Genomic DNA, 24,569 nt, shown 5'->3' with positions numbered 1-24,569 from the left:
GGAGTAGTTGAAACTATAGGCACCCACCACCACATCCGGCTAATTTTTCTATTTTTAGTCGAGACGGGTCTCGCTGTTGCTCAGGCTTGTCTCAAACTCCTGGCTCCAAGCAGTCCACCTGCCTGAACCTCACAGAGTTGCCAGGATGACCGGTGTGAGCCGCTGCACCTTGTCTGGATGTATCTTAATAATATGCGTGTGGAAAGACAGATAATGCTGCAGTCCAGGTCCTAAGGCAGCATTTTAAATAAAAATGTAATTGTACTACTAAAACCCAGATGTGGATATTTATTTGTTCCTTTTGCTCATCACAAAACTGAATTGAAACTTTTGAAAATTAGACCCAAGACCTCAGAATACTCGATAATAATAGTTTGCTCCCATTTTGACAAGTACTTTTTTTTTGCAGTTTTTGGCTGGGGCTGGGTTTGAACCTGCCACTCCGGGGCCAGTGCCTTACTCATTTGAGCCACAGGTGCTGCCCTTGACAAGTACTTTTTGCATAGAATTTTGTGATACCACTGAATATAATGGGAGGCATGAAAATACCTTTTAAAATGTAGACAAGCTTCCTCTAAAACTTAACTTAGTTACTCCACAGTCTGGATAAACCTATACCCTTTTTGCAAGGACATAATTAGAACCTTGATCTTATACGTGTATGTAAATATAAAGAAGAAACAGAAGTGCAGCCTGTTTCCTTTTCTCCCTATCTCCCTGTAACTGATTGCTTCTTTCAACTGATCATTTTTAATTACACTGTAGAAGATACAGCTTTAAAATTTTTAGTCATGTCAAATGCATCTAGCTTAGATATTTATCTTATTCTGGTTGCAACTTCCAATGACAGGAATGTTTTTATATGCTACTTCTGCCTGGGTGTGGTGGCTCACAATGGTAATCCCAGCACCCTGGGAGGCCAAGGCAGGTGGAGTTGAACTCAGTAGTTCAAGACCAGCCTGAGCAAGAGCAAAACTCTGTCTCTACCAAAAATAGAAAAACTAGCTGGGCATGGTAGTAGTCACTTGTAGTCCCAGCTACTGGGAGGCTGAGGCAGGAGGATCTCCTGAGCCTAGGAGTTTTAGGCTGCTGTGAGCTATGACACCATGGCACTCTACCCAGAGAGACAGAATGAGAGTATGTCTCCAAAACAATGATTAAAGGTGCCGGTGGCTCAGCAGGTAGGGCACCGGCCCCATATACCGAGTGTGGCACGTTCAAACCTGGCCCCAGCCAAACTGCAGCAGAGACATGCCTGGGCTTTGTGGCAGGCGCCTGTTGTCCCAGGTACTCGGGAGGCTGAGGCAAGAGAATCACCTAAGCCCAAGAGCTGGAGGCTTCTGTGAGCTGAGATGCCATGGTGCTCTACTGAGGGTGACAAGGTGAGACTCTGTCTCTTAAAAAAAAAAAAAATACTATTTGTGATTGTGATTGGAGAAAAACATAAATGTTAAATGATCTGCACCCTGTGTGGATTCCAGCAAAGTTGCATAATATTATTAGCAGGCAGTTCATCTTCAGGAATCCCAAGCCAGTGGTTTTGCCAACAGCAAACAAAATGTGTCTGAAAGTTTTTAGCTTTGGCATTAACATGCAACCTTAAAAAACGTTTGAATGTGTAATATATCTTCAAGCCTCTCCTGTCAATTGCCAGTATGTGACCTTGTGAGGGATGTTTTATCTTTCACAGGCTGACCAGTTTTCTGTAGGCATATCAAGCTCAAAACCTAAATAACACATTTGACCTTCCTTCTTAATATTAAGATTAAATATTTGATCTGGTCCATGTAAAATTATTGATTACCCACTGCACGTTATTTCCTGTCCTTATTGCTTGAGAAAAACGATAATTAATTGGTTTATATACATGAATCTAATTTATAACATTGATTGAATTTTTTATCCCTAGAACACTTAAAAGAGAAACTGGATGAATATATTAAGCTGTGGAATGGTCTAGTAAAGGTATTTCGAAATGAGAGAAGAGAAGGTTTAATTCAAGCTCGGAGTATTGGTGCTCAGAAGGCTAAACTGGGACAGGTAAGAAACGTTTCCTCGCTACAACATGCACGTTTTGGATTTGGTAACTCAGCATTTTAAACACTCTGTAGTTTTGTTTTTGTTTTTTTTGTTTTAATTTGAAACAAGAATGCTGGCTGAAACAGATAACTTGTGTGTCAAATCTACTATAGCACTAATTTTTATCCACATCTAACTTTAAATTGTGTGTGATATATGATGTACCATATATAAGGAGTGTTCTTTCACCCTGCCTCTGTTTTTTTAAGGTTTTGATATACCTTGATGCCCACTGTGAGGTGGCAGTTAACTGGTATGCACCACTTGTAGCTCCCATATCTAAGGACAGGTAACATTACCTTGCTTTTTTTTTTTCTTTCCTGGTTGAAAAGTAAACCTCGTCCTAAAAGGGCAAATACTATCCTCATTCTTTGATTTAGTTCCATTTCGAGTATCGACTATTATGTGTCAAGCATTACCCCTCTGCTAGTTGTTTGCTGGGGGGGGGGAAGTTAGGCTGATACTTTGAGTTGATTCAGAAATGGGCTGTATAGGAGAATCGCCTTGTGGTTGGGTTACTAAGACTTCCTCTGCCTCGATGAAGGTCTCTAAGAGCTATTTCAGTCACTCTCTAAGCTGAGCAAGAAGAGTCCTAAGACAGGGCAAGGGGAAAGCAAAGTATTCCATGGGTCTTACTGGGTTTGAGCAACAATTATTTGCTCTATTGGTTATTTTTACTTTTATGTAAACTACTGTTGGTGAGAATAAAGAAATGCTAAGCATTAATTAATTGAAAACTATGTAATGAGTAGCAAATTGATAAAACCAGAAAAATAAGGGGAAAAATAATATAAGGAATATAAATCATAAAAAAAAGTTCTAAAGACTTTAGGGAAAATTCTTTAAAATGATACCAGTCAATTGTTTACGCCTTTTCAAATGATAACTTTAAATAGGAAAGACTTATGATTTCTTGTGTCTAGGCTTCAAGTTCCTACAGAAACTGTAACATTTAGAATAGCTATACTGTGGAAATGTGGCACTAAATTTCCCCACTAAATTTCCAGAAACGTCTGAAATAAGAGAAAGCACCGGCAGTTTCCTAGTTCTAAAAGCTTTCTTTACAGTCCAGAAATCCAGCCACTTCAGAATCTAGAAACATAAGTCATGTTTCTGTGGCAAATGTTATGAGTCAAAGAGAGACTTGGGAGGATTTAACGATGAGTGGGTTTATTCTTCATTTATTCATTTTTATTTACTTATTTTTGAGATAGTCTCACTCTGTTGCCCTGGGTGGAGTATCATGGTGTCATAATTGCTCACAGTAACCTCAAACTCCTGGGCTTAAGTGATCCTCCTCCCCCAGCCTCCTTAGTAGCTGGGACTATAGCTGCCTACCACAACACCCAGCTAGTTTTTTTCTTCTTAGTAGAGATGGGGTTGCACTCTTGCACAAGCTGGTCTGGAACTCCTGAGCTCAAAGGATCCTTCCACCTTGATCTCCCACAGTTCTGAGATTATAGGTGTGAGCCACAGCACCCGGCTAATTTTTATTTCTTATTTAGAGGTAGGGTCTCACTCTGTCACCCAGGCTGGAATGCAATGGCACAATAATATCTCATTTGTAATCTAAACTCCTAAGCTCAAGTGATCTTCCCATCTCAGTCTCCCAAGTAGCTGAGACTACAGGTACCTGCCACCATACTCAGCTAAAAAATTTTAACTCTTTTATAGAGATGAGGGTTTTACGGTTTTCCCAGGCTGTTCTTGAACTTGGGCCACTGCACCTGGCCTCAGGAGCAGACCCAACATCATGAAGGCCTAAGCTTCACAAGCATTTTCACATGCTGCCTGATTCAGTCCTTACAGCAACCCTACTAGGTAGAGATTGTTATCTCCATTCAGCTGAAGAGGTTACAGAGGCTTTGAGAAATTGAATAATCAGCCCTAAATCAGATAGCTAAGAAACTGTCCAACCAAGGTCTTTCTGGAACCCTTTATACTGCACTGGTCATTTGAAAGTGTGAAAGTCATGAGAAGGAAGGAAAGACAGCTGGCTGAGAGCACCAGGTGATGCACCCAGGTGGGCTTTCGGGGCAGGGAGAAGGTGACTTCCCACATGGGCCAGTGGCAGCCCGGAGACTCCCACAGAGACCTGTCTTCCCATTCGGAAGAGAATGAAGCACATTTTCTAGAATTAAAGCCCTGAACTCCATAGATTTGTCCCTTTTTCTTCATGTCTAAACATCTGTTATAAAAAGTATCTTGACCTGGTTATGAAAAGCTACCATCTCCATTTTAGAAAAATAACATTTTAAGATCCTTTCTGAAGAGATGAGCACAGAAAGGATGAGGGTGACAGATTATCTTTTAACGTCACCTCTATGTCTAACTGGTCGCATGGGACAAGTGTTCTTGTCAAGCCTAAATGTAGGGATTTTATTTTTCTCAGCTCTCAGACCACTTGTTGGGTTCTTCAGCAGATTTTGAGGGACTTTTTTTGCTTGTTTTTTTAAAAAGCAGCAATACTGTATGGCACCTTAGGGCTTTTTTGTTTTTCACTATAAGCTGTTTTTTGAAGTCAGAGGAATGGGGAAGAAGATGAAGTAAAAATACAGAAACACACTATCATAACAACTGCTTCCAAAAGGAGCAGAAATCAATGAAGAGTTGGGAGAACTGCGGAGAATGTGGCAAGAGGCCCAAGGGGCTGGATCGCTACTAAATATAGAAAAACTAGCTGGGCGTGGTGGTGGGCCACTCGGGAAGCTAAGGCAGGAGGATTGCTTTAGTTTGAGGTTGCTGTGAGCTAAGATGCGCCGGCACTCTACCCTGGGCAACAGAGTGAGACTCCGTCTCATCTTAAAAAAAAAGAATGTGGCAAGAACTGTGCACCCACATGTGCACCCACACACTTTTGTAATGGAGAACAAGGAAAGAAAATAACAGGTAGGACAATCTTATAAAGAAAGCAAAATTGTAACCTAATCCTTTGTACCCTCAATAAATCCCAAACATTTAAAAAAAAAAAAAAAAAAGCAAAATTGCAAAATTACCAAGAGAGAGTTGCCTTGTAGGACCAAAGCAAAAAGGACAGAACACTGATCAGGTCAGGAGCGCAGCTCCTCGTCTCCTGACATTGTCCGAAAGTCTGGGGGAAGTTCCCTCTCTCCTGCCCTGACACCAGCAGGCTGTTTGGCTTTTAAGGGACGTTCATTTACTATATTTCCCATTCGATTTTAAAGTCCCCTAGTGAAAAAGGAAATCAACAACAAAAAGGACACTAGCCAGTTTGGGGTTCTTAAATGCTTTTCTTATTTTCTGTAAATGTTTCAGAACTACATGTACTGTGCCTCTAATAGATTACATAGATGGGAATGATTATTCCATTGAACCTCAGCAAGGTGGGGATGAAGATGGTTTTGCCAGAGGGGCCTGGGACTGGAGTTTGCTATGGAAACGTATCCCTCTAAGCCACAAGGAAAAGGCCAAACGAAAACATAAAACTGAGCCCTATCGGTAAAGACTATTTACTTTTATTCTCTCATGTTGAATGTTTATCTAAGTCCTTTTTTTTTTCTTCCTTCCCCATGAACTCGTATACATACGTGGGCCCACACACACCGCCTCCACTTGACCTTCAACACCACACAGAACCATTTGCACTGTGCCCCTCATAGATGTCATAAACGGCAACACTTATGAGATTGTGCCCCAAGGGGGTGGTGACGAAGATGGGTATGCTCGCGGGGCGTGGGACTGGAGCATGCTGTGGAAACGGGTGCCTCTGACCCTCCGAGAGAAGAGCCTGAGAAAGACAAAAACTGAACCGTATCGGTAATCATTAAATCACTTACCTGTTTCTCTCTCCTCCATCTGCTGCTAATCTATTAACCTCCTGCAAAGCTAAACAAACACCTGTTACTGCAACTATGTATGCCGTCTCAGATTCCGAAAGTCTTTCCCTGTGCTGTTTCCGAGCTCTGAATTCACATTGGTAATTGCTTTTACCCTAAATGCAAGCTCCACTGCTGAGAATCCCTCTCTTTTCATTGGGGGGTGGGGGGGTGGAATCACATAATAGAGGTCAGTTCCACATACAAGTGAAAAGTAAAGAAAATGTTTGCGGCCTTGTCCTACTAGAGATCAGATTTTATTCTTTTGATGCTAACATCATTCTCAAAATGCATCAGTTACTTACAATCTGAGACTTTTTCCATTTTAATGCCTTGAGGTGTAATGTTAGTGAAAGGCACTACCAAGAGCTTTGAGGTTCCCCCTTTTGTTTTTATGCTGGCTCTCAACTACTAAATTTTGTAGGAGTTAAATCTGATGAATAAAAATATGTAACTTTATTTATTTTGAGACAGAGTCCCACTTTGTCACCCTGGTAGAGTGCTGTGGCATTATAGCTCACAACAACCCCAAACTCCTGGGCTCAAGCTATCCTCCTGCCTCAGCCTCCCAAGTAGTTGGGACTACAGGTGCTCACCACCATGCCCAGCTAGTTTTTCTTTCTTTTTTTTTTTTGAGACAGAGTCTCACTATGTTGCCCTTTGTAGAGTACTGTGGCATCACAGTTCACAATAGCCTCCAACTCTTGGGCTTAAGAGATTCTCTTGCCAGTGGCGCCTGTGGCTCAAAAGGGTAGGGCGCCGGCCCCATATGCCAGAGGTGGGGGGTTCAAACCCAGCCCCAGCCAAAAAAAAGAAAAGAGAGATTCTCTTGCCTCAGCTTCCCAGGTGGCTGGGACTACAGGTGCCCACCATAATGCCCAGCTATTTTTCTGTTGCTGTTGTCATTGTTGTTTAGCTGCCTCCAGGCAGGGTTCAAACCCGCTGGCCTCTGTGCATGTGGCCGGCACCGTAACCACTGTGGTACAGGCACTGAGTCTAGTTTTTCTATTTTTAATAGAAACAGGGTCTCACTGTTGCTCAGGCTGGTCTTGAACTCCTGAGCTCAAGGGATCCTCCCACCTCAGCCTCCTAGAGTGCTGGGATTACAGGCATGAGCCATTATGTCTGGCAAAAATACATAACTTTAAAAAATGTTATAGAATCCTTTATTTCTTCATTCTCAGAAGAGCACTTGATTGAAAGAAAACTTTTCTAAAATCAGCTTTTGTTCCATCTTGTGGTTCTTTAAGTAGAACAATTTCTGTTACTCTTTTCTTTTGATTTTTTTTTTTAAGAAACAAGGTCTTGTTCTATTGCCCAGGAGTGCAATGGCAGCATCATCGCTCACTGCAGCCTCCAACTCCTAGGCTTCAATGATCCTCCCTCCTCAGCCTCCTGAGTATCTGGGACTACAGGTGCCTGCCACCACACCTGGCTGATTTAAAAAAATTTTTTTTTCTAGAGACAGGGTGTCCCTATGTTCCCCAGGCCAGTCGTGAACTCCTGGCTTGAAGTTATCCTCCTAACTTAGCCTCCCCCAGTGGTGAGATTATAGGTGTGAGGCACCTCTTCTGTCTGCTTCTTTTGATCTTTTAATTGGAAGATTTTGCTGCCTTTCAGAAGTGACCCAAAATGAAACATTGGCTCAGATGTTAGTATAGCCATCTCCTGAATGTGTCTAATTTTATTTTTTTGAGGTTATGGTTCTGCTTTTGATCTCTCTCTCCTGTTACACTGCTGATAATGTTAGAACTCTGTTTGGGGTAGGTGCTTCCGATGTCATGGAAATGCTGGTGGGATTTGGGCATGTCATTAAAGCAAGATACTGAATGGCAAACATAAGGAAATTATAGAACTTTAAACATTATTGGACAATTACTAAATTTTCCTTTGTAAATTTCTTGTTTGAAACAGTCCAGATATCTACTGCTTACCTCCTTAACCTAACAAATAATTCTGGGAGGAAAAAGAAGGGCGCTGAGTACATTGATATTTCAGCTAATTCCATAGGCTAGGCTAGTCAAGACATGTTTCAATGGAGCTGGAAAACTTTAAGGGAGTTTTCCATTTAATTAACTCACAAGACTCCATGTTAAAATACATGCTGTGATGTACGGGAATATATTTAAAGATCAAAAAGGTACACTTATAATGGAATCTCTTTAAATGATGGTTAGATAAAAGTTCCATGAAAAACTATCACCAGAAACTGATGGTTCTATTTAGTGATTCAGGTGGCATACTTTAAGAAGAAAAGGCACAAGAAAGTGACTTTCTCCTGATCTGACAGTCCTTTACAACTGAAAATATGACTCAACTCTTTATCCACTCAACAAACATTTATTGGGTGTTTACTGTGTTGCCAGGCACTATTTTCTGGGGATAAACTTAAAAAGACTTTCTCGCTTATTGAACTTAAAATAGTATGAGTCAGACAGAAATCAACAAATTACTACATGGGTAACTCAGATAAATACTGTGAAGGAAAAAAATCACACCGACAGAGCTTTATGTAAGGGAGACCCTAATCCAGCCAGGAGGAAAGGGCCTGAGGGAAGGAGTGTGCCCTGGCTGCTGTGGGACTAGACTCCGGTGGGACAGAATGGAATAAGGACAGGTGTCCAGGAGACACTGCCGTGTTTAAGCACTGTTGGCCTCATCTAGAGTTGAGGAGGTGAAATTGGAAAGAAGCAGACAGACTTAAGATATATTTTTAAGGTTGAATAACTAGGACAGATTGAGTATCAGGTGTGATGGTGAGGAAGGGACCTCAAGAGTGTTCTGTGCCCTAAAACTTTATCTTGACTTGTTAATAGTTAATTGCACAGTAGTGAAGGCAACAAGAGCTGGATGAAAACTACTCTGTCATAATTTCTCCCAGTATGGGAGTGACTTGTCCCAAAAAAAACTACCAAGTCTTTATTCTCTTGCCCCTAAAAGTACCTGATTCAAGATGCGTTCAAGAAGCCTCACAGATGACCCGTTTGCATTCCTACCTCCTAGCACGGTAAATAGCTGTGTCTGATTCTCCTTTGTGGTTTCTGTGCTACCTTTGCAAACTAGGAATGAACTGGGGCTGTTTTACAATGATTTACACCATTATTTGGCAAGCTCTTGAGCTGTAAAATTAAAAAATGATGGACCACTTGCATGGTGTATGGTTTTGTTCATCCCAGAACAGTTCATCAGTCATCACAGGAGCAGTTAGCAGACCATGGCTGTGGGGCTCCATGGTTTTAAGAGAGAAAGAGAAAATTGTATTTTAGCTAAAACTGAAGCTTGATTTTGAAATCAACGAAGGCACCAAGGTGCCCTCTAATGGCAAAAAACAGTATAATTTGGTTTTGGTTAGAAACCAGTAAATTTCTCTAGGAGTTAGGAACAAGTTTTATAAAGGTTTTTATAATTTCTTAATGTTTGGCCATCAGTTTCGTCTCTTCCACGCATTATTTAGGTTGTATCCTAAAAGGTTTCTCTTCTATCGGTAGAGGGATATTGGGGATTTGTCTTAAATTGTTATCGCAGTTTTTCTTTTCCTTAGGTCCCCAGCCATGGCAGGGGGGTTATTTGCTATTGAACGAGAGTTCTTCTTTGAACTGGGTCTCTATGACCCAGGTCTCCAGATCTGGGGTGGTGAGAACTTCGAGATCTCATACAAGGTAACATTTTATTGAAACGGAGGCAGTTTTCCAAATAGTTACTGACTTTTGTAGCTTTCACATAAAGTTGGTTTCTTGGTACATTTTTCTTTTTAAGTATAATGAATTTCTCCAAATTGCAAAGAATGACTTAACCAAAATATATGCCTTTGGGGGAAAAATAAAACAAAATTCAACCTCCAAACGTACCACATATTTCATAGGGCTCAGCTCAAAATTGTGGCCATCAAACTTCGGAAATGGAAACACCATGCCTGCCCTTTCCAGCTTTCGGTACATGGGAGCCTTTTCTTCAGAAGCCATTTAGAGAATCTGCAATGTATGTTAGGGCCATGGTTGACTATCCACTGATGCAGTCACCCTTTGTCACTGTGTAGGACATGATGGCTCCAGACAGAAGCAGAGCCCCACGGTGACTGGGTCCTCAGCCTGACCCTGCCAGCACCCCCTGTTGAGCCAGCCCTGGGGCCATACACCTCCTGTGCTCCTACCCCACCTCCACCCCAGTCCTACCCCCATTTCACAAAAGGGAAGCCCGAGTTAAACAGGTATTCCTTACCTCTTGTCTTAGATGTCCTGTGCTGGGCACTGTCAGGGGTAGAAGAGAGCGCATGTAACCCAGTCTTTGCTATTAAGAAATTTACAGTCAATAAGGAGAGATCAGAGACTCACACCTGTAATCCCAGCATTCTGGGAGGCTGAGGTGGGAGGATCCCTTGGAGGGATCAGGACCTCAGCAGGAGCTCAGGACCAGCCTGAGCAAGAGTGAGACCCTGTCTCTACTAAAATTAGAAAAACTAGCTGGGTGTGGTGGTGGGCACCTGTAGTTCCAGCTACTCGGGAGGCTGAGTGACAAGGATCTCTTGAGCCCAGAAGTTTGAGGTTGCTGAGAGCTCAAATGATGACACCATGGCACTCTAGCCTGGGCAACAGAGTGAGACTCTGTTGTAAAAACCAAAAAAAAAAAAGAGAAAGAGATTATAATTATATTTAAACTCGTACTTTAACAAGAAGGCAGAATAGAACTCAGTTGGTGTGATTAAGAGAGCCATGTGCCACAGGTAGAATTTGAGGCAGAATAGAAAGATGAGCAGGGGAACATACCAATAAGCAGCGATAAAGGCGGGGGGACCTGCAAGCAGAGAGAATGGGGAAAGTACAAACACAACATAAGCAAGAATGTACATAACAGATTCCAGGACACTGCAGGCAGCACAGTTTGGCAGAAGCAGGCAGACATACACAAGGACAAAGTGGACAGGACCCTGAGGACTAGGGTGAGGAGGGCCTTTAACGCCCTCAGAGCAGTGTTGACTGAGACCTGTGGAAACTGGCTGTGATCCACTGAAGAAATACAGAGTTAGAAGCAACACTAAAGAAAGATTCGAGACATAGAGTAGAATATAAAGCGGGAGCTCAGGGGTCTATTGCCCATGATGGGATTCCAGCAATGGCCCAGAGTGTTTGCTCCATTCTGATTTTATTGAAGTCTATTTGCCCAGAGGGTAAGATGAGGGAGGGAACAAAGACTTCAGCAGTTTCTCAGATTGATCCTATCAGCTTCTATTGTTACAATTAACCTTAAGGATGGCCTTTAGTAATCTGAAATCTTTGCCTTGTATTGGGAGAGCCTCCTGCTTGAAGTCATACATACAGATTTCTAGGGAGGTGTTAGCTCCACTAGTTCTCTGTGGAGTAAAAGGCCACCAGCGTTAATCTCCTCTGAGGGATGGGTGGGAGGGAGGCATTTTCCTCCCATCACCACCACAGAGGATTTTCCTCTGCAATAAGGGATATAAGCTCTTCTGCTCATATCTCAGAGACCTTGGTCTCTGCCCCAGGCAAATGCCAATCTCCACAGTGGGTATCTGCTCTGCCTGCTTAATGGACAGGAAATGCCCCAGAAGATGTATCTTTTCTGAGGACTTGTCATAGCCTCTTTTATGACCATTATTCTCCTCAGAGTGCTCACGGACCCAGCAGGGTGTTTGTAAGCTGTATCCCCAACAGGCTAGAATTTCAGAAAAGGCGAGAAGCTTGCTAGCAATGGCTGGCTTAAATGTAAACTAGCTGACTTTTCTTTGTTCCAACTCACTTAGCTTACTATTTAGTTTTCCTCTTTTTCTGGGGGTGCTTTCCTTTGCCAGGAATGGAGTCTTCAGTCCCATTCTCCCAGCAGATTTTTACTAAGCAGTGGAGAACCCTGGAAGATATTAAGCAAGGGAATAATATAAGGTGACCAGATGTCCTGCTTTTGGCGGGACGGTCCTGATTTTTAACAATTTGTCCCACGTCTTGTGGTGTTTTAAAAAAGTCCCAATTTTTGGAAAGAATGCACAACAAGCTAGGGAAAGGCAGGACAACGGGAAGGGAATATAGCGGCGGCTGCTGAAAAGGTTAACGTAACTACATTTGGAAATGAAGAGGCTAATGTAAACTCCCTACTCCCCTCCTGGGCAAAGTCACGCAAGTGGACTGGTGCCCTACTCCTTTGAGCCACAGGCTCTGCCCTATACATAATTTTTTTTTAATGTATTATATTTGTAAATTGTACTTATGTTGAAATTAAAAGATATATATATTGCAATACTATTTTTGCATTCTATGAAAATTTTTGTTGCTCCATATAGACCAAATTTTTAATTAAGAATCCCATACCTCCCACCCTCCACCCCCGTCAATGGTGTCCCGCTTTACCAATGTTAAAATCTGGTCACCTTAGAATAACATGACCCAAAGCTGTCCTTCAGCTGTAATAATCTCTTGCTATAAATAAGGACAGAGTTAAGTAGAGAAAGGCTGAAGGTGAAAAAGGCAGTTAGGTCATTATAATAATCACCCAGGTAGGAAATACTTCAGCAGTGGGAATGATGAGTGACTTAGAAAGGAAGAAGCTGCATGTCTTTGCAAGGTTATATTGGGACAAGGTTGCTGGGGGCTGTGACTATCCAGGAGAGGCCCCTGCTCACTCTTTATTACCCTAGTTCCTGTTACCACCTTTGATATTCTAGATGCTTTTAAACAAGCAAATTATTTTAGAAATGTATTTAGTTTGTGAATCCCCTGTGACTGCTGTATCTAATTTAGATTTTACCTTTTCCAATTAAAGACAATCTTTCAGTTAGGATTTACTTTTGCCTTTGAAAGAACTTCCTCATCTTGTGTTTTTCTTTGATAGATCTGGCAGTGTGGTGGCAAGTTATTGTTTGTGCCTTGTTCTCGTGTGGGACACATCTATCGTCTTGAGGGCTGGCAAGGAAATCCTCCACCTGTTTCTGTTGGTTCTTCTCCAACTCTAAAGGTGAGTTTCTTGGTTGAAATAGGGAGAAGGATAGGGAACTAACATTTATGTGCTACATACTATTGTAGTCACTTAATAAATGTTGGATTATTAAATGGGCTATGTCTGATGCTGTTTCTCACCTTCAACTTAAGCTAGACTTGTGTATGAAATGTCTTGTTCTTCTCTTTCTTTCTTTCTTGTTTTTTAGAGACAGGTTCTCATTCTGTTGCCCAGGCTGGAGCGCAGCAGTGGGATCCAGTTCACTATAACCTCAAACTTCTGGGTTCAGCCATCCCCCTGCCTCCACCTCCCGATTACCCGGGACTATAAGTGCCCACCACCACAAACAGCTAGTTTCTTTACCTTTTGTAAATATAGGGTCTCCCAGTGTCACTCAGGTTGATTTCAAGCACCTAGCCTCAAGTGATCCTCCCAGATTGGCCTCCCAAAATGCTTGGATGAGGCCCCATTTTTTAACTTATTTTTTTAATTGAGAAGTAAATATTGTGTAAATATAAGTGTACAGCATGGTGTTTTAATATATGTATACATTGTTGAATGGCTAAATAAGCATTACATACTTATTTTTGGTAGTTAAAAACACTAAAAATCTATACTCTTAACAATCTTCCCATATGTAATTATTGGTAACTGTAGTCACTGTGATGTATAATAGATCTGTTGATTTCATTCTTCCTCTGTAACTAAAATTTCCTGTCCTTTGACTAAAATCTCTCCAATCCTGGCTGTTCCCAGCTTATGGTAACTACCATTTTATTCTCCCACACGTGTGTGAGATCCTGCAGCATTTGTCTTTCTGTGCCTGACTTATTTCACTTAACATAATGTCTCCCAGGTTCGTTCATGTTGTGGGAAATGACAGGATTTCCTTTTGGTTGTGGCTCACAAGTTTTCCAGTGGGTGTGTATATCACATTTTCTCTATCCATTGATGAGATGATGGACACTTAGGCTGATCCCATAGCTTGCCTATTGTGAGTAGTGCTTCAGTAAGTCTGTGAGCTCTTCCATCTGCTGACGTCATCTCTTAGTAGTGAGATGACTAGGTCATTTGGGAGTTCTATTTTTAATTTTTTAAGGACCCTCCATACTATTATCCTTCGCAGCTGCACCATTTTGCCTTCTAACAGTGCACAAAAGTTTCATTTCTCCACATTGCCATCAACGCTATCTTTTATCTTTTAATAGCCATTCTTACATGGTGAGATAATATCTTGTAGTTTTAATTTGCATTTCTCTGATGAATACTTCTGTTGAGCATTTTTTCATGCACCCGTGGGCTAGTTAATATGTTTTGAGGAATATCAATTCAGGTCCTTGGCCAAATCCTTTTTTGTGTTTGTGTGTTTTGAGACAGAGTCTCACTCTGTCACCCTGGTTAGAGTGCTGTGGTGTCACCCCAGCTCATAGCAACCTCAAACTCCTGGGCTCAAGTGATCCTTCTGCCTCAGCCTCCCAAATAGCTGGGACTACAGGCACCCACCACCACCACCACCACCATACCTGGCTAGTTTTTCTATTTTTAGTAGAGATGGAGGTCTTGCTCTTGCTCAGACTGGTCTCAAACTCCAAGCTCAAGGGATCCTCTTGCCTCTGCCTCCCAGAGTGCTGGGATTACAGGTGTAAGCCACCTCACCTGAGCCAATTGTTAAACAGTTTGTATCCTTGCTATTGAGTTGAGTTCTTTAATGTATTTTGGATATTAACCCTTTATCAGATGTATGTTTTGCAGATATATTCTCTACTCCTAGATTGTCTTTTTGTTAAATGTTTCCTTTGCTATGCGGACATTTTTTAGCTTGATACAATTCCTGTTATCTATTTTTTATTTTGTCACCTGTGCTTTTGGAGTCTCAGCCAAAAAAATCTTTGCACAGACCCTATATTTTCTTCTAAAATTTTTATAGTTTCTAGTCTTTTTATTTAAATCTTTGACCCATTTTGAGTTGTTTTCTTGTGTATATGCTGTAAGATGAGAGTCTGATTTCATTCTTTTGCCTGTGGGTATTCAGTTTCCCAGCTTCATTTATTGAAGAGACTGTTTTCTCCCTATTGTGCATTCTTGGCATTCACATTGAAAATTGTCAACGTTTACATTTATTCCTAGGCTCTCTATTTTTTTCCATTGGTCTGTGTGCTGTTTTGATTACTACAGCTTTGGAGTAGATTTTAAAAACCAAGTTATGTGATTGACGCCTCTGGGTTTGTTCTTCTTGCTCAAGATTGCTTTTCTTTTTCACAGAATTATGTTAGAGTTGTGGAGGTTTGGTGGGATGAGTACAAAGATTACTTCTATGCTAGCCGTCCTGAATCGAAGGCATTACCATATGGTGATATATCGGAGCTGAAAAAATTTCGAGAAGATCACAACTGCAAAAGTTTCAAGTGGTTCATGGAAGAAATAGCTTACGACATTCCCTCACACTACCCTTTGCCACCCAAAAATATTGACTGGGGAGAAGTAAGTACCAACCAATACTCAGATCTCAGTGTGTCTGTGTTGTTAGTGCTGTGGTTAGGTAGCTCTACTGAATTTGCTTCCCATTCACATAAATTATTGTGATTCTGAGACTGTATCTTTTTAGTTTTTCTTGGGTGGCATTTTATGGAAATGTATAGGCTGATGCCTGTTGTTGGAACAAGTCTATTCTAATGCTAATTTCAAAGATGACTTAAAACTTCTCAAAAGCATGCTCAAAACTACTTACAGACTGATAATAGCCTGGCATTGTACATCCCCAGATTTCCCCTGTGAACTGCAGTATTTAACAGGAGACTTCTTTTTCTTTAAGATAGAATCTAAGTCAGTCACCCTGGGTAGAGTATGGTGGAATCATAGCTCACAGCAACCTTGAATTTGGAGGCTCAAACAAACCTCCTGCCTCAGCCTCTTGAGTAGCTGGGATTATTGGGCACCAGGCCCAGCTAGTTTTTCTATTTTTCGTAGAGACAGGGTCTCGCTATGCTCAGTCTGATCTCAAACTCCTGAGCTCAAGTGATCCTCCTGCCTTGGCCTCCCATACTACTGGGATTACAGGTGTGAGCCACTGTGCCTGGCCCTTAGCGGGGAAACTTTTATTCTTATGCTAGAGTTTATTGAAAATTCAAACTGTTGCCTGCTTTGTGCTTATTTGCTCGTTTTGTTCTTTTTAATTAAGATCAGAGGCTTTGAAACGGCTTACTGCATTGATAGCATGGGCAAAACAAATGGAGGCTTTGTTGAACTGGGACCCTGCCACAGGATGGGAGGGAATCAGGTAAATCACCTTACTTTTGTATTTAGATTGGTCTTAGCTGGGAGCCATTGGGATTATTCATCACAGGGTTTAGTTTGGTTTTCAAGTTGGTAATTTGGTTTGATAAAACATTCTATGAAAAATTGAATGGATTCACTTAAATAATGGATATAACACATTCATTTAAATAATGGATATAATAGCTGCATTGGTTTTAATATAGCAATCAGAATCTATAATCAATGTCTTCTGATATAAGAAATTAAAATATATTCTAGTGGGAGCCTAGCTCCCTAACAAAAATTTTTCAAATATTGTTCAGTAATACACATCTTTTTCCCACTAAATAGGGTTGTTACTTCCAATAATGTATATTTCACTAATGCATTTTCCTCCTGATGTACTTTTTATGTATGTATGTATGTGTGTGTGTATATATGTATATATTTATTTACTTACTTATTTTGAGACAGTCTCTCACTCGGTCACCCTGGGTAGAGTGCTATGACATCATAGATTACAGCAACCTCAAACTCATGGGCTCAGGCAATCCTCCTGCCTTAGCCTCCCCAGTAGCTGAGACTATGGTGCCCATCACCATGTCCAGCTAGTTTTTCTATTTTTGGTAGAGATAGGGTCTCATTCTTGCTCAGGCTGGTCTGGAATTCCTGAGCTCAAGCAATCTACCCACCTCAGCCTCCCAAAGTGCAAGGATTACAGGTGTGAGTCCCTGTGCCTGGCCATGTATTTTTCTTGTATCTAATTTAGATTGAGAAACATTATCAGGTCAGTTTCCATTTTACATTTTCTCATATCATTGGTACATAAAAATGTGTTTATGACCCATTCTGTATCTTAGAGGCTAAAGAACAAAGTCATTTAATAGAGGTTTTCATTAACATCAAAATAAATAGAATTCCTATCTGTGGATTTGTAGTTCTGAACATACAGAAAAATTAGATAAAGATAAGTCAGTTATCCAGTTTAATTATAGGAGTTAACTAACTTCCTCCATCTCTTCTCTGTTTTTATAGCTTTTCAGAATCAATGAAGCAAATCAGCTCATGCAGTATGACCAGTGTTTGACAAAGGGGCCCGATGGATCAAAAATTATGATTACACATTGTAGTCTGAATGGGTTTAAAGAATGGCAGTACTTCAAGGTATTTCGTTTTTTAATTCCTGAAATAATACATGCTATTTCATTTTCACCAACACCTAGCATGTAGAATTTACATGGATTAATCTTAAAACTTGCATTCAAAGTGACTTGCATTTTCCCCTCATTTAGTCATTTGTATAGGTTTTCCCAAGCACTAGATGACGCTGTCCTATAACAAGCCATTGCTTTTGAGCTGTAGTACAATGTTGCCGTGTAATGAGGCCATACAGATGTCTGTGAACACCCACTGCTCATTTTAGTACCATGGGAAAATTGGTGTTCCCTGAGGCAGTCATCACCATCATTCTTGTATTGAAATCTGATTTTTAACATTTAAATGAGTCATTAATTAAAGTAAAATGCATTCACACTGTGAAGAATATTTGTTTACTATTTCTTGTCATCCAGCAGGTGGAGACAGAGACATACTAATTCAACTCTGAAGACTAGGATTTCTTAATTTCTTTGCCATTTTTGGTTGCTAAATTCAACAGGATAAATGTAGCCAGTAGCTTACATTAATGGTTGAATTCAGTTATTCATTTGCCCATGCTTGGATGTTTTTTCTGTTTTAGCTGTGAGTATTTAAAGCTCTTTGGCAAGTTAAGGATTATAACATACTACGTATTAATTTATGTACAGTTTTCATAGTCTAAATTTGGCTAAAATAAATCAAGTTTTTATGACACAATTAAGTTGGGAAAGTTGCTTCCAATAGAAATAACCTGGCAACTTTCGAAATTATTGACTCATCTAGTTTTGTTTTGTTTTGTTTTGTTTTTTGAGACAGTCTCTGTCACCCTGGGTAGAGTGCTGTGATGTCATCATAGCGCACAGCAACCTCAAATTCCTGGGCTCAAGTGATCTTCTTGCCTCAGTCTCCTGAGTAGCTGGAACTACAGGTGCCTGCCACCACCACACCTGGCTATTTTTTCTAATTTTAGTGGAGATGGGGTCCTGCTCTTGCTCAGGCTGGTCTGGAACTCCTGAACTCAAGGGGTCTTCCTGCCTCAGCCTCCAAGAGTGCTGACATTACAGGTGTGAGCCACCATGCCCAGCCTACTCATCTATTTGTTATGGTGTCTGTCATGCAAGCACTAGTTTGCTGTGAAGTGCTACTATGACCCAGCATAATCTTTCCAGTTTATCATCATTCATGGACAGTTAACTGTGAAGTGGTGAGCATGTATCTATTGCTGATTTTTTTCCTATATAAAGTTAGGAAGGAAAAGATTCATGTAAACCCTAAAGAATATGACATTTTTACAAAGAATAATGAATAATAAGCGATAAATGTAAGGGTCAGTGAGAACAATATTAGTAAATTAGTAAAAGAAGGTTAGCAGACCAGAAACTACCACCAGGAAGTCATGGATAAAAAAACTGAGCATGGGGCACATGCTCGTTATCCCAGCTACTTGGGAGGCTGAGGCAAGAGGATCACTTGAGCCCAGGAGTTTGGAGTTTGAGGTTGCTGTGAGCTATGATAACACCACAGCACTCTACCCAGGGTGACAGAGTGAGACTGTTGTTTTTCTTTTCTTTTTGAGACAGAGTCTCACTTTGTCGCCCTCAGTAGAATGCTGTGATGTCACAGCTCACAGCAACCTCCAGGTCTTGGGTTTAGGCAATTCTCTTGCCTCAGCCTCCTGAGTAACTGGGACTACAGGTGCCCACCACAATGCCCTGCTATTTTTTGTTGCAGTTTGGCCAGTGCCAGGTTCAAACCTGTTACCTTTGGTAGATGAAGCTAGTGCCCTACTCACTGAGCCATAGGTGCTGCGTGAGACTCTTTCAAAAAAAAAAAAAAAAGAATTCTAAGAATCACATTTAGTCTGATATACTTGAATTTGATCCCCAGGAAAGAACACTGAGCTTCATTCTATAAGTTCTGGAGAGTGATCAACATTATTTGAGGAATGTAGTGATTGGAAACAGTAGGTACTTTTAGGAAAATAATTCTAAAGACACATGAGATATAGATTGATGAAGCCAGATTGGCTTGAGCAGTGGTTTTCAAACTTTCTGGCCTCTTCTGGCCTCTGGCCCTTTATACTCTTAAAAATTAATGAAACTCATCCAGATAGCTTTTTTATTTTAATATAGGTTATCATTAACAATATTTCCAGAACTAGAAATCAAATCTGAGAAATTTGTTAAGTTTTTGTTATTTAAAAATAATAAGAACCCTGCTGCATGTTAATCGAAATAACATTTTTAATGAGAAGTATCTTCTCATGAAAATAGTGAGAATTGGCATTAGTCTTTATTTTTGCAAATCCCTTAAATACCTAAATCCTCACACCACTGCTGCATTCAATCTGATGCAGTATGTTCTTTTAGTTGATATGTGTGAGGAAAATCCAGGTTCACACAGATGGTAGTGGGAAAAGAAAGGGGTAATTAAATAGCTTTGTTAGATAATTATGGCAATTCTTTGATTCAACACCATCCCTCAGTAAAATGATAGCAAGGTAAAACAGTGTCCTCAAGATAGCATTTTACTTCATTACTAGGTACTTTCTACTTTGCATTTTATCTCCTAGGATATTTTTAAAAGTATACTCAAAAGTCAAGATTTAATAAAATTTAAAAGTTTTGCTTCTTCAAGGGCACTCTAAGTGAAACCAACATTTACTTTACTTTTTTTTTTTTTTTGAGATAGAATCTTACTTTGTCACCCTCAGTAGAGTTCTGTGGCATCATAGCTCACAGCAACCTCAAACTCCTGGGCTCAAGCAATTCTCTTGCCTCAGCCTCCCAAGTAGCTGGGATTACAGGTGCCCACCACAGCCCCTGGCTATTTATAGAGAGGAGGTCTTGCTCTGGCTCAGACAATCCACCTGCCTCAGCCTTCCAGACTGCTAGGATTACAGGCGTGAGCCACTGGTGCCCAGCCCAGGGCAGCATTTACATTTTAAACTGTGGGTGGTGGTAAAGAATCTAATTACAGGAACTAGCAGAGTTTGGTGTCACTGCTCGACTCATGCAGTTTTTTTCCTCACCATCACTTTTGTACCATCAGTATAAATGTCAATATATGGAAAAGGGCAAATGGGGTCTTTGTATTATTATGAAAATAGTTTTGGCCTTACAGACCCCGTCTTGGATAGTCCGAGGACCACACTTTGAGAAGCCCTGGATTCTATTGAAGAAACTTATGAGGTGTAATGCTAGCTGACCTAGGTCATCTGCAGGGGGCATGAGGGGAGATGTAAGCTGAAGAGACTGCAAGATTCATTCCTTAGTGGCTAGTGCAACACAAATGAATGAGGATTTTCTGGGGACTGAAAAACTGGTGTTATCATTAGCCAAGATGGAAACTAGAGAAGTGTGTTTGGAGGGGAAGGTAATGAATTTAGGTTTGTGTGCATTGAACTTGAGTTACCAGCAGTATACTATGGCTTAAGAAAGGACCTGGTGCAGTGGCTCACAACCGTAATCCCAACACTGTGGGAGCCTGAGACAGGTGGATTGCCTGAGCTCAGGAATTGGAGACCAGTGTGAGCAAGAGTAAGACCCCATCTCTACTAAAAATAAAAGAACTACCCAGGTGTGGTGGCGGGTTCCTGTAATCCCAGCTACTTGGGAGGCTGAAGCAAGAGGAATTGCTGGAACCCATGAGTCTGAGGTTGCTGTGAGCTACGATGATGCCACAGCAGTATACCCAAGGTGACAGAGTGACAGAGTGACAGTGTCTCCAAAAAAAAAAAGGAAAAGAGAAAAAGAAAAGCACTTTAGGAGACTGACAATCAGAAGAGCAGAAACTGCAGTCTGGTCGGTACAAACTTGTTCATTTGCTTGAACTGGCTTCTTTTCAAAGTCAGGTAATGACATCTAATGTCAGTGACATAAAGTTTAAGAGTCTAAATTTTAAAACTTCCTTTCCCTTACCTCTGTTTTCCCAGAATCTGTACAGGTTTACCCACATTCCTTCAGGAAAGTGTTTAGATCGCTCAGAGGTCCTGCATCAGGTGTTCATCTCTAATTGTGACTCCAGTAAAACAACTCAGAAGTGGGAAATGAATAACATTCACAGCGTTTAAGAATAGAAGAAACCAATAACCTACCTACTGACAAGATTTACACAGGACCGAAAATCTCCTGAAACCTGCTGCACCTGTTATTAACTCCACACAGCTCCACACGCGGAACCTCGATAGGTCTGCAGGACATTGATAAACTGTGATTTTTACAATAACATTATCATCCGCAGTTCCTGTTTACAAAACTGCTTTTACCTTAAACTTCGTAGATGTTTACATCTTTTTTGTTTTGTTTTTTGACGATGTTGGTTATTTGTGCCTTTAGCTCTGTTTTGTTAGGATAGAGTTAAAAGCACATTGTCTTCTTTGGGATTACACTCAGGGGTCTGAAAGGCAGTTTGATTTTTTTTTAAACACACTTGAAAAAAAGGTTGGGGTGACCAGACTTTCACATATGACTTGGTGATTATCAACCTGTTGTGTCTTTATTTTGTCTTAACATCTTTTTGAAGCACTGCCACAGGTTTTGAGCCAAGGTGGCCTTCCTTCACAGTCATGCTGCTTTTTTGAAAGGTGAATTTCAACACATTTAGTGCCTCTTTCATTTCTCAGTATGTATTTCAAGAGCTATTGATGAAATTTATAGGATGGTAATGCTGGAATTGTCACTTGTATGGGGAATACTTTTACTGCTCAGAAATGAATTAATTTAGTGCTGCCCTTTGCTATATGAAACTGAATGTTATTTAAAGAAGAAATGATACTATGGAACATCCCAAGGCTATTCCATAGGGTTTGAAGTTGTGGGGCATTAGGCATTCCCAGCATCCTCTAGGGTTCCATACCAACACCTAGGATTGCAAAGGAGTCTTCCAACTAGAGAAAAATTGTCCACTGACATTTGGGATTTACTTTTCATCAGTACCTGTCACTATAGAAAACTACAAATAATTTTCAATTTTGACACTTTAAAAGGGGGAGTAACATAAACAAGGAACACCACCATAAACATGTCAAAGTTTCATTCTGACTGAAGAATTTCCAAGCACTTGTTAGATAAAGCCTTATGAAATTCCTGTGCATTATAACCTAAGCTGTGCAACGTATAAGCCAAGAGTGAAATGATGTTTCATTTTTATCTTCATCCAAGTGAAATTCCCCGCATGTTTTTAAACTTTAAAAAGAGGCTATTTAAGAATACAGTTCATTAACAAATGTGAAATGCTTAATGTTAGATTGGGTGTTAGTTCCTTAGCATTTTCTTCATTTCTTTTCAAGAAACATATTTTTATTAGTACTTTTCCGGTGAAAAGATTTGGATTTAAACATTTATCAAGACAGGAGAACCATACCTACTATAGGAAAACCATATACTGCAAATGACCAATTCAATTTTAATTTCTATATAATTTATTATCAACTCAAAAACTAAAATCCCTAAATCGAGTGCTTAATACAACAATGTGATGAGGTGGGGAATGGCAAGTAAATTAAGCATTTTTGATCCTGCAATCATGATGTCATTACAATGAAAGGAATTCACAAACGACTGCCAGAGAGAAATCTATTTTTTTTAATGTAAGGGAAATCTTTATAATTAAATCTTAAAAAGAAAAAAAACCTACATTTGTTTAAAAGCCTACAAATTTGTTTGTTTCAAGTTTAGCTCTTAAATTTACAAGTCAAAGTTAAAACATCCTCAACAGAAATTTTATTTATAATTTTGAATTGTCAGTTTGTATTTTGCTACTGATCTGTGATCAACCATTTTAAACTTTCATCTCAAAGGATGTTTAAAAGGAATATTTATATGCTTATATAATTGCAAAATAAATCAACTATAAAAAAGAAACTGAAAACTGATACTTGTGTTTGCAAATAGGCTCCATTTTACATGTTGAATAGATTATAACCTTGTTAACTATGCATAGGCCTAAGGTGGCAATGAACTGTGCATGTATATTTTAAATGGGTATTTTGTGCAATTCATTGAAAGATACGCTATGATTCTATATATTGAAATCAGAAACCTTACCAAACAAAAAAACATCAGAAGCTGCTGCCATAATGACTATTTTCTACCATAGGCTGCTTTGGAAGTAATTCCCATATCCTTGCTTTGTAAGTTGATAATATCACTATGCATTTCTACACATTTTATACATTTGATTTATGCAGATTTTGATACACTGTATGTTTCTGTAGAAATTGTATAAATATTCAGAATTTTATTAGGGTAAATTTGAGAAGCTTATGTATATCTTAATTCTGGGTTGCTTGTTTTTTAGGTGAGAAAAAATAAAATATTGTATTTTAATCCGTGGGTTTTTTGTCATTACTTGGAATTATTTCTAAATCTAAATGCTGCACATTTGATAAGAATTAGTGGATTTTTTTATGATACACTTAATAGCTAAAATATTATAAACCATAGTTGATATGTATGTGTTTGACCATTTGCTTAGAATGCTCAGATCTTACCTATCTGTAAGAAGGAAACAAATTTTATTTTTTTTACCCATTTGCCTATGTATAGCAATTTTTTTAAAAGGTCAGATTATTATGGGGGTACATATGATTTGGTTACAGTTTGATTTTGTAAGGTGAGTTATAGGTGTGTCCCTCACCCAGGAAGTGTAACATACCCACTGGATGGGAATTTACCACCCCCACCCCAACTTCACTGTGCACATCCAGTCCTTTTCCCTGTCTAGTCGCTATCGGTCTTTGCATTTCTAACCTCAATAAATATCCTGACAATTATTAACAGGACAAAAATTCTCATGAAGAATCTCATGAATCCCAAAACGGCTCATATCTAAGAAGGTACAAAGTTCTCTTTTTAAAGGACTAGATCTCACACAGTGGCAAAACAGCCCCTTTAGTCACCTTGCTATTCTCTAAGAAATAAAATCACTACTCCCTTATAAAACATTTTTAGTGGTATATAAAGTAATTCAAAATCAGGCTTAAGATAATGTTGTATTTGTACTATTCTCAGACAGCATATGATTTACCATTTAAAGGAACTGATGCTATGAAAGGCAACTTACTCACCAAGAAGCATACTGTCATCTACTGGCCAAGTTCGCATTGAGTGCTTTGCTACCTAAAGGACCTTAGCAAAAGTAGTGGACTCATACTAGAAAAGAAGTTTGAGTCTTTCTTAGTCTTTGCTTCAAAATAAATTGCAGGAGAAATATTTAATTAAAATATTTAAAAAAGAAAAAAGAATTATTTTTATGTTCCTTGAGATTTATAATCTTTGAGTGAGAAAGACCTCCTAAAAATCAGTGAAACAGTGAAAA

The 24,569-nt window shown here is 39.8% G+C and overlaps 1 protein-coding gene across 1 annotated transcript in view; it reads left to right on the top strand.

The window, feature by feature from the left end:
* The window catches only part of GALNT7 (polypeptide N-acetylgalactosaminyltransferase 7), a 79,569-nt gene extending 56,728 nt beyond the window's left edge, over positions 1-22,841 (top strand). Inside the window, exons 4-12 of the mRNA XM_003792811.3 lie at positions 1,910-2,040; positions 2,289-2,368; positions 5,674-5,856; positions 9,457-9,574; positions 12,753-12,875; positions 15,120-15,338; positions 16,036-16,134; positions 17,148-17,276; positions 21,184-22,841. Coding sequence (XP_003792859.1) covers positions 1,910-2,040; positions 2,289-2,368; positions 5,674-5,856; positions 9,457-9,574; positions 12,753-12,875; positions 15,120-15,338; positions 16,036-16,134; positions 17,148-17,276; positions 21,184-21,321 — 1,220 coding nt within the window. The 3' untranslated portion in view covers positions 21,322-22,841. The remainder of the gene's footprint in view (positions 1-1,909; positions 2,041-2,288; positions 2,369-5,673; positions 5,857-9,456; positions 9,575-12,752; positions 12,876-15,119; positions 15,339-16,035; positions 16,135-17,147; positions 17,277-21,183) is intronic.
* Positions 22,842-24,569: the final 1,728 nt, after the last annotated feature.

The sequence above is a fragment of the Otolemur garnettii genome, unplaced genomic scaffold (genome assembly GCF_000181295.1).
Source record: "Otolemur garnettii isolate 467f Iridium unplaced genomic scaffold, OtoGar3 scaffold00061, whole genome shotgun sequence".
Taxonomy (NCBI): Eukaryota; Metazoa; Chordata; class Mammalia; order Primates; family Galagidae; genus Otolemur; species Otolemur garnettii.
The sequence above is the reverse complement of the archived record's forward strand: the minus strand, read 5'-3'. Positions and strand labels throughout refer to the sequence as shown.